This window comes from the organism of the source record quoted next, unplaced genomic scaffold (assembly GCF_019419815.1).
Source record: "Pyrus x bretschneideri cultivar Hongxiangsu unplaced genomic scaffold, Pyrus_bretschneideri_v1 Contig12, whole genome shotgun sequence".
NCBI classification, from domain to species: domain Eukaryota; kingdom Viridiplantae; phylum Streptophyta; class Magnoliopsida; order Rosales; family Rosaceae; genus Pyrus; species Pyrus x bretschneideri.
Genome location: NW_025999413.1, coordinates 390,440 through 401,511, shown reverse-complemented (window position 1 = coordinate 401,511; position 11,072 = coordinate 390,440). Strand labels below are relative to the sequence as shown.

At 35.6% G+C, this 11,072-nt stretch overlaps 1 protein-coding gene and 1 long non-coding RNA gene across 2 annotated transcripts; both read left to right on the top strand.

Annotated features, from left to right (window-relative positions):
* Nucleotides 1-6,753: 6,753 nt before the first annotated feature.
* LOC103938508 (glutaredoxin-C1) lies at nt 6,754-8,088 on the top strand. The gene has a single exon (XM_009348516.3). The coding sequence runs from the start codon at nt 7,402-7,404 to the stop codon at nt 7,780-7,782; it is 381 nt and encodes a 126-aa protein (XP_009346791.1). The 5' UTR covers nt 6,754-7,401; the 3' UTR covers nt 7,783-8,088.
* A 1,790-nt stretch (nt 8,089-9,878) lies between these two features.
* LOC125474086 lies at nt 9,879-10,918 on the top strand. Its single transcript, XR_007255804.1, has 2 exons — nt 9,879-10,354; nt 10,624-10,918. It is a non-coding gene; the product is annotated as an uncharacterized LOC125474086 (long non-coding RNA).
* Nucleotides 10,919-11,072: the final 154 nt, after the last annotated feature.

Below are 11,072 nucleotides of genomic sequence, written 5' to 3'. Positions count from 1 at the left end.
AGTAATTTCAAAATCACGCACTAATAAGTGTTTTAAGTTCTCACATAACATTATCATTGCATAAAAATCGTCTCTTGATCAGTGCTACAAAAATACTGTATCAAACTACCAGAAAAAACGCATAAAACTTGTTTTCTAGATGGGATTGATATAAGAACCAAGACATTAGAGAAACTCCACCCATACCAAAATCGCCATGGCAAGGAGCAAGAGTTGCACATAACCCCAAAAAACAAAACCTCCGACTGTACCAAGTTGCCCTGGCAATCAGTGGGCCCTATACTCCCCAACTTATCCCAAACACTTCGGGCCCTAGATGTTCAATCAATCTGACGCCTGGCAGACTTCAGCATGACATTAGTCACTTTTTTCCTTTCTTTTTGAGATTGTAGAGTATAGTTGCATTAAAAGAGTTATTATTTAGAATGGACAGTAACTGTCTTCCCCTTCCCCTGGCCCGGAAGCACAGTATAATTTTGTCATAACATATATAACATAACATGGTGCCCAACTTTGTCTCTTAAAGTTCCGTACTAAATAAAGGAATCTGACTCAACCCTCTCCCCTTTCCCCCATTCCCTAGTCCCCACAGGCAGCATACATTATATGGTCAAGAGCAAAGACACAAACAAACGACAAACAATTTCTTAATGTTGCCGGCAAATCTTGAAAAACCACCTAACGGTAAGTGTAAAGTGTAAACAGAGAGAGAAGAAAGTTGGAATTCTATCGAAAAATCAATTGACAGTGTGAAAAATTATTTAATTACTTATAAATATATGCAAGGATCTTTTATTTTTTTGGATGTGAAATTTATTCTCAACATGTTCTCTATTAGCGTGAGTATTAAGCAAATGGAGGGAGCCAATCAGGGACCAAGACAGAAGAGATGAAACCACAAATTGCCGTGTGGCATGACGTTCGCTGAGTTTGATTACTTGCCCTACTACTGTTGGAACCACATGGTGAGACAAAAGCACCGACATAGGACGTTAAATTCCAATTGCAAATATTAAAGGTGATGTTTTGTTTTACCATTTCAAACGTTATATGATGATCGAAATTATAAGTAATTATTTAAAAGTTAACTCTGTAAAATGAACTAAATCAAAAAATTTGTCTAAGCAACTAAGTATTTAATTGAAAAATATAATTTATCTGTTTATTTGATGATCGTTAGATGACTAAATATTTTTTAATTTAATAATTCTTTCAAGAATGGTCTAAAAATACATTATTCAAAATGTATATAAAAAAATTTCAACAAAAAAAAAAAGGTATATAAAAAATTAAATAGCAAAGTGTAAATAAAAAGATTACTAACATCTCTCAATATTATAACATTTTTTCTCTCTACCACTAGTTTTGTAAATATATGTTTGTTCACACACACTAATAAATAAACAAACAAACAGAGATTATACAAAGCTCAAATTCCTAAAAAGAACAAGAAAACGGCCTTGATATTTGAAGCCGCCTAAACATAACATAACTAGTGTCCATGACCATAAGTCATATTTAATTAATAAAAAATATATTTGTAAGTACCAAACTTAGTTTTTATTTATTTATTTATTATTTTTTTTGTCAAACACCAAACTTAGTAATTAATAATATTAAATATAAATTTAATTGATTTATTAGTTAATAATAACCTAAGATAGCAAGATTAAAGCATGCATGGTTGTCGAAAGCGAAAGCGACAAACAGGAGGCTACAAGGGCAGTAGAAGTTAGGAAAGAAAGAAAGGAAAAGCAGTCAACGGTGGGCTAACGTCATCCGGTTAGCAAAGTTGAGGAACAAAGGCTGAGAAAAGCCGTCATGTCGTTTCGCTTTAACGGCTCAAGGAGCTATGGCCAATTATTTATACTATTCACCATCCTCTAAAGTAATAACCAATTATGATTCTCTCTCCTCCTTTATTTCATCTTCTTCCATCTTTTCTTCTCAGATTCTTTTATTTTATCTTTCTATTGCTATAAAAAATTAATATACAATATTAATATTATTTAACTGTGACCATTCAAATAAGAGATGATGAAAGAAGAGGAAAAAAAAAAGGTGAAGATAATCCTACTCCTAACCAGCATTGCCTCTTATTTTAAATTTTCAAAAACGACAGTTGCGTCAGACTGTGCTCAACAAAACTACATCATCATCATCATCACCATTCAGATCATGGAAGTATAAAGGAGGACAACTTAGGCATATGCGTGTATTCCGCCTCGTTTGAAATGCTTTTAAAATAAATTAAAGTGTTTTTGTTCAAATTATTTTTGAGTTTTAAAATTACGTGAAGTATTTTCAATAAGAAGTATAAAATGGTATCTTTTGTAGAAATATCACATCCTTGCCCGGACCCCCATCACATCCCTGACTCAACTCTACCGTAGCACTATATTGTCAGCTTTGGGCCCCGACCACGCCCTCACGCTTTTGTGTTCTGGGAACTCACACAGGAACTTCCCAGTGAGTCACCCATCCTGTGAATGCTCTCGCCCGAACTCGCTTAACTTCGGAGTTCCGATGGAACCCGAAGCCAGTGAGCTCCCAAAATGCCTCATGCTAGGTAGAGATGGGAATATACATATAAGGCTTAGAGGATCCACTCCCCTGGGCGATGTGAGATGTTACAATCCACCACCCTTAGGGGCCCGACGTCCTCGTAGGCACACTTCCGGCCAAGGATTGGCTCTGATACCAAATTGTCACATCTCGCCCCAGTCCCACCACATATTGGGCTCGACTCCACCGTAGCATGATATTGTTCGTTTTGGACCCCGACCACACCCTCATGGCTTTGTTTCTAGGAACTCACACGGGAACTTCTCAGTGGGTCATCCATCTTGGGACTGCTGTCGCCCGAACTCGCTTAACTTCGAAGTTCCGATGGAACCCAAAGCCAGTGAGTTTCCAAAAAGCCTCGTGCTAGGTAGAGATGAGAATATACATATAAGGCTTAGAGGATCCACTCCCTTGGACGATGTGAGATGTTACAAGAAAGCACTTCAAATATTTTTCTAGAATCATTTACATTTTTATTAATAATTGATTCCAAAAGTGATTTCAGTAATTTTATAAACACTTTCATACAAGCCATTTATTTCTCTTAAGTGTTATGAATTAGCGTTGTTAAATAGAGAGAAGTTTAAACAATATTATATCATGCAGCTACGTGACGTTAAACTCGTCCGTCATGAAAGAGAGGGGAGGTGCTGGCCAAACAAAGAAAACGGTAATGTTAATAAGACTAAATTTGTAAACTAAATGATATGAAAGTTGATGATTTGATCATTACTTAAGCGTTGATAAACGTATTCATTCTATTGATGACACATCATTTAATTTGTAAATTTTATCTACAAATGCGTTACCCCAAAATAAAATATTTGGTCAAACAGTTGCATGCTGACCTAATATTCCATAAAGTTTCTTCTTCGTGCTGCTCGGGACCCATAAAATGCTTTCCATAAAGATATTAACTTCATAATTAACTGTGTTTACGTTTTACTAATTTAAAACAAGCGTGAACTTTACTGGTGTTTCTTTTTAAGTTTAAAGCGAAACCCTGAACTTGTTTATATGAAGCCGAATTCAGTGTGTTCATACACTACTATGTGATACACAAATATATTACATTTTGAGCGGATTACAATAGCACCAACAAGTTCGAATAAAATTATTTGTACCATATTATTGATCACTTTACCTACTCTCACATTTTAATAAAAGTGAGGCTTATTCCTTTGGAACCTAATTTTTTTTGTTATAAATGCTCATTCCTCATTTGGGATATTTCTGGGCACTCCGGCCTTGTTTTTTCTCTGCATGTTCCTCTCTAAATGGTAAACTGATCATATATTGCTAGTCTGAATAATGAATCAGCTGCTAGCTGATAACAGAGAAGAAGATAAACACTGCGACAAAATCCCAAAAAGCTGAGGATTTCATCACGCGACCTTTAAATTCATCCCTGCCAAATGCCACACAACGATACAACTTTTGTATTTACCAAAAAAAATTAGACCGAATACAACTTTTGTACGATTGAATCTAATATTCTTTATTGGTTTTCTCCCTTTCCCACTTAAAAAAGATTAGATTCCCGAGAATCGAAGTTTACTCTTCCACCGTCCACTCCCGGCCGTCGAGAAATTTTTAGTTGTGACGGAAACACAAGTAGTAAATCACGTGTTTTAATAGAAATAATGAGAAATTTTATTTTTTAAGTTATTAACTTTTTAGCATATATATATATATATCACAATTTGTTTAATGACACGTATCATCTCGTGTACTGGTCACACTGAAAAATCTCTCCCGACCGTTTGATGAATTGTACATTACCATCCCACGGCCACAATTTTTTATAATATGAAGTATGTTTTTAATATCCACCAGTATATAGTACACAATACAAATCTTTTGATGTTAGTTTATCAGCAGTAAGCTATATATATTGGCCATTTACAACACATTAACAATCTATTCATACAATGCCTACTACACACGTATACTGGAGCATTGGAGAATTTTTTATGGTATGAGTCCCTTGATTTGTTTGTTGAAAGTTTAAACTTTGAACCGTTGGATTCCTTTGAGTTTTGACCATATAGTCATAGATAGTACGTACGTTGAGTGGATTCCTGGGACATGCATGCCTGTTGGATTCCTGGGACATGCATGCCTGTTGTGTCTCAATCCTTAAGCCCTTGACAGAAAAAAAAGGTCTAGTGCAGAAGCCTATATGTGTTTGTGTGTGTACATATACAAATATATATATATATATATATATATATATATATATATCGAAGTGTTTACAGTCCAGGCTCTTTCATAAAATAAAGGAAGTCCAGGATCTGAACCTCATCCCTGGGGCCATCTGCAACTTATTCTACGCACTGAGTATAAAGTTGTCTTACACTCATAAAAAAACCATGAATCTCTACGTACAGTTCGTCAAAAAGCATATTCACGGGCTGCATGTATATATACGTGGGTGTATACATGATGCATGTAAACAATATTTACAGATATACGTAGGTATGGCGTATGCGTGAAGACAGAAAAGGGAAGGGGGTAGAAAATTAAATAAGAGGCAGACAAGTGACGATGCAGAATCGAATAATATCAATTTCTTTTTCTTCGCCCAGCTCCAGCTCCAGCTGGGACTTTTATTAGGCCATGCATATCCTTCGCGCCCAAGACATACCCTTAATTGCTTGCCTCTGTGCCTGTGCACTGCACTGCATCACCTCTTCACTCTTCACTCTGCCGAGAGCTAATGACCCCAAAAAATCAAAAGCAGAAAACCCTACTTTTTTCTGTTAAGCCTGTACGGACTCTCACTCTCTGGGTTTTGTTTGGCTTGGTTTGGCTCTATCCTTTATAAGTAATATTAATTAGAAGTACTAGTACTGGAAATTGATCAGCGAGATTCAGGAAATGTTATATATATGAAACCCTAAATAATGAAAAAGCTACTGCCACACATTGGACATGCTGCATACATGTCTAAGCATGCGCGCTGTGAGCCATGGAGCCAAGCATGCATGTTCCCCCACCTATTGCTACATTTATTCATTACAAATAATTCAAAGCCAATAAAGCTAACCAAACATTATTAGTAATTTAGTATAGTAGTACCATACTCGTTAATTAATAAGCCACTTAATTTGGTTTATCCCTCTCATTTTGTCAGATCGAATCAATTGAAGTAAATTAATAAACAAAAATTAACAATAGTGTATGTGAGGTAAAAATAATGTGCATTTGAATAGCACTACGCTATAACTTTATCCTAGTATCCCTTTTTCGAATTAACGTAGATTTCAACTTGATGTTTCCCATAGGAGATATGTAAAATAAGATAAGAGTTTGATACATGTGATAATCTACGCTAAATTCATCTAAATGATATAGAGAAAGAATCTAATTTTGTTAAGAAGAATAGTATATTGTTGTAGCCAACTTAACTAAACTTATTAAGTTTGCAAATTAATAAGATTATATTCTAGAGAATGATTAATAGGCACATATCTATTAGTATTAAGTGAAAAAGATGAACTCAAAGGATAAAACGTATAATATAGTATAAAATAACTAGTAATGAATATGAATCCCCATCCCCCCACATGCAATATAGAAGAACAAGATAATATATATACCAGATTTTGTATATATGGAAGAATTTGTTTTCGATAACACAGAATTTAAAAAGCGTACAATTCCATTATATAAAATAATACATCATGGAGCTTGAACCGCCACGTTATTGTTAGATTTGATTCTTACCAAAAGTAAACTTGAATCACATTATTAATAGCTCATTGTGAGGTTAAACCCACTCATTTTCATTTTAGTATAAATAATATCACTTGTTCAAATAAAATAATACATCATGGAGCTTGAGAATATTCATCTAAACCTAATTAAGCAGCCCATATGTACGTATATATAATAAATTAGCTCTGCCGGGGTCTACAAAATTCGATCTAATCCAAAATTATAATTTTCCAACGGTATCAATAGCATTTTGTTTTCTTAATTAGAATAGCATTCCGAGGGTAAATTTTAATTAGAGGTTTTTTAGGGATTTAGTTAAAGTAAAATGCTCATGCAAGGGTTTTCTTCAAGAGAAGGAACAAAGGTTTGTGATCGGCACGTTCTTGCTTTTTTTAATTTTATAAATTTGATAATTAATCGGATGGCGTAGGGGCCGACAACAAGGACGGACGCAGCCGTCTATTGCCCAACTCTCTTCTGAAAAAGCCTGACCTTCATGTCTCCTTTCCTCTCTATATTATAAGCTCTCCTGTTTGTATTATTATTCTCCATTAATTTTAAAATTTATTCAAAGTAATATAAGAAAATCTGATTTTTTTTTTTTTTTTATAAATATTATTGCATGAAGAGGAATTAAAGAAAACTTGCATGCGCTGACGACTACAATATTAGATTTAAACCCACTATTTTTATCCTTATTCCAAGAATACCCATTAAATAAATAAATATAACGGAAGGTTAAAAAAAAAAATAATAATAATAAAAAGAGCTTGAAATATGTTTAATGACAAAAATATGTTGCAAGTAAATAGTATTAGAAGTAACTTTTAAGGGTAAAATTGTCATTTTACGTTAAAGTAAACAGTACCGAGAGTGTTTCTTTAAAACTTCCTAAAAAAAAAAAAAAAAAAACCCCTTCAAAGTTGAACCGATAGGCCTATAAATACAGACCCTCTTCTCCTCCATTCCTCACCAAAACCTCACTTACTCATATTACTACTCCTCTGAACTCCCAAGTACTTAGCCAAAAAGCGGCTTTTCTAGTCTGATATCTATACATTCCTTCACTTCACTTCAACCCAAACCCTAACCTCCTCAACAATTTAAGCTAGCACAATGCACTACCAGGCCGAGTCATGGGGCTCCTACATGCCTACAGGAACCTCCATGGGCATGGAGGACCCTCTGGAGCGCATAGAGCGGATGGCGTCGGAGAGCGCGGTGGTGATATTCAGTATAAGCAGCTGCTGCATGTGCCACGCCATCAAGCGCCTCTTCTGCGGCATGGGCGTCAACCCTACTGTGTACGAGCTGGACGAGGACCCCAGAGGTAAGGACTTGGAGAGGGCGTTGATGAGGCTGCTTGGGACCTCCTCCGCCGTCCCCGTCGTCTTCATCGGTGGAAAACTCATCGGCGCAATGGACAGAGTCATGGCCTCTCATATCAACGGCACTCTTGTTCCTCTTCTCAAAGAGGCCGGAGCTCTCTGGCTCTGAGATTGTTCGTTCTCTTCTGTCTTGAAATTGTTTTTGTTGTAAGAAAGAAGGGAAAACAAAATCATGATTTGTACTGCTACTTAATTAATTACATAAGGGCAGGCAGGCAGAGGAAGAGGAGTGGCTTTTGTGAGTCCACCTCCGTTTTGGACACTAATTAATCACTAATGTCACTTAATTAGATAGTTAATTGTTCATCTGGGTTTTGCTTTTTCTTTTCTCGAGTGTGTTGGACTGTCTTCGGGCTTTTACTGTGGGCCTTCAGAGATGTGTAATTGCTCCCTCCTCTGTATACAAAAAAATGGGAAGAAAAAAAAGAGAGTTAAATTTTTTTACTTTAATCTCCACAACCTTGCCTTTGTCTCTGTCTCTTGTTTCATTGATTTATTTGCATTATATTGTTACATTTTTAGGCTGCGTTCCATGTCTTTAATTTGCCGTATATGTAAATTTTCAAAGAATATTAAGCTTAGGAAGAAGAGAAGGGCCAACAATATGTCCTTTTGCAAACAAAAGGCTAGCTTTTTTTTTTTTTTTTTTAGACAACATCGATATTTTTACACTAAGGGAATGAGAGTTCGGTAAAGTCACACAATGGGCAGCCTAATTTGGTATCAAATGTGCCATTCACGATATTCAAACATAGGACCTCTTACTTCCAAATGAAAAGGAATACCACCAAACTGTAGTGATAAGTGGCAATAAAAGGCTAGCTTTTAGAAATTGTATTTTAAATCTAAGACCTAAAGTAACGGCGTCGGTTTTAAGCATAAAGTAGTGGTGTCAATGCGTCGCTGACTTTTTTCTTATATGTTATCGTGTAATTCAAAATTCTAAAATACGATATTGCAATGAACAACCTTATTAATATTCTCACGTACTTAAAAACGGTAATTATACATTGTAAACGCACCTCATATAATTTATCATTAATAAAAACCAAACCGTATCACTCATGTTATGACGAAGCACGTAATCGTTTCATCATCATTCTTCCACATTTGGAGAATTTGCATCCACATATTTCTCAGGCTTGCGCCGCACAATTTGCCAGTTTAGTCGACTCCGTTATTTTTGCTGTGATTGATACCCAACTCCACTGTGGCAGCCACCAGACGTTGACGGTCCATGATCAAGCTTTGACTGGCCAACTCATTGCATCGGTAAACTTTTCCACGGTGATCATGATGGATGGTAGGCTCAAGTCTTTTCCGTTACGTGGAATGGGACCAATGGGTCCCGCAACAACATCGTAACCCTCGTAGCCACGTCGTACGACAACAAAGTCAAATTCCACCACGCAGGAGGACAGGACTTCAAATGATGATTTAGGTTTAGTTTAGAGAAGGTGGTTGTCTGCCATCCTATTTTCATGTTTTTTTTATGCTTTTTTGTTTGTATGGTTACGATTAAATAACGTAAATATTTTATATTCATATTATTTTTAATTTTATTATTTTTATAAAAATTAATATGAAATGTTAACATAATTTAACCGTAATCACATATCATAAAAGAGTATAAGAAAAATATGAAAATTGAAGAACAGACAATTCACCTCCTCGTTTAGAAGGTGCGCAGTGGTGTGACTGGAGAAAGTTTTAGCGCGTGACCTTTGCTATAGTCACGTGGCGCATCTTCCTATTGCTATTACAGTATTTGTGAGTGACGAAATTGATAAATTATGACAAAAAGATGGACAGGTGATGATTTAGACGTGAATCGGCATTTTTAAATCACGAAACGCTCCGGTTTCTTACAAGGAAGGGTGATGCCATATAGATTTATAAAGTTGACACGTTTGGTAAAAAGGTTTCAATGTACCAAAATATCGACACACGGTTTTGTGATATACTTAATTTCAATGTGTTTTTGTTTTTTTTATTAGTTGAAGCGGTACATATCAAAATTGTGGTGCACATATTATATCGAGAAATGTTATTACGTGGAAAATATTTTTGTACACTTAAATTTTTTTTGCATGACCGACGTATTTCTGTAAAACAAATCTAAGAATCATTTTGATTCGAGTCCTCCAATTATTAGACCAAATAACAATACAATATTTATTACAAAAGCGTGGAAGAGAATGGAAGCTCCCGAAATACATTCTATTCGAAATTAGACTACATCCAACCGTATGTGATTAAATTTGGAGCAATGTATTAGAATGAAGTTAAGCGATCTCCAACCGATTCGGTCAAAGGTTAAAATAACTTAAAATGACACTGAAAATCATCTACAACTAAAGACTATGCCACAGAGCTGGTAGGTCCCACCGGGACCAAAAAAGATGAATCAAACCAATTGCCTAGTCCCAAAGGAGCTAGCCAGCTAGCCCCGGGCTGACTTCCTCCATCTCCCAAACACGTTCCGTACAGTGTCCATCTCCCCAACGAGTATCGCAAAACCTCTGTGTCTTGTGAAAGAGACCTGAAACAAGGCCGTATCGCCCGGCGCACGAGCTGACTGTGCCGTTGCTGGGGAAGACGATTATGAAGATCTTGGACCGGGCGACGGATTATGCGGCGTAAGTGCTGTTGTCGCTGTGCTAGAATACCTCGCCGTTGAGGTTAGTTTGTTTTTTTATCTATGTGGGTTCTATTGTTTTTAGTTTTGGGTCGATCTAATTATGAGTATAATTTTCTGGGTTTAATTCGATTTCTGGATACAAATCGGTTTAGTAATGTGTTATTAGTTTTTGAAATTCAACATTTGTTCGTTATTGGTGGGTGTTGATTCCCTGGAGTTTGATTGGTTAAGATTTTCATGTTTATTGGCATTGTATATCTCGAACTTTTATGGGTTTGATCTGATTTTTTCTTGTGAAATTTTGTTTAGGTGTTGGAGCTCGCTGGAAACGCTGCAAGGGACAACAACAAGAACCGCATTATTCGTGGCCCGAGAGCCCTTTGGAAATTTCACTCTTTTTTTTTTTTTTTTCTTTTTTTTTTCTTTTTCTCATTAATTTTCTTAATCTCTACTTTTCAGATTTTTAGTAGGAAAAAAGGAAAAGGAAAGTGAAAATTGAGGTTGTAGATTATTGGTATATAAAAATATTGTAATTTTTTGTGTATTTTGTATGTAAGCATTTTTGTTTAGATTATTGGTATATAAAAATATTGTAATTTTCTGTTTTTCTCTGTGTGCGTGATTAGTTTGTTTTTATTTTATTTTTGTGTTTATTTGGAATTTGCAAATTCGAGGGTTGACAGGGAAGAAACGGGATTATTGGAGGGACGCGTTTGGCAATACGGATGGTAAACTTTGATACCAATAGACTCGTTTTA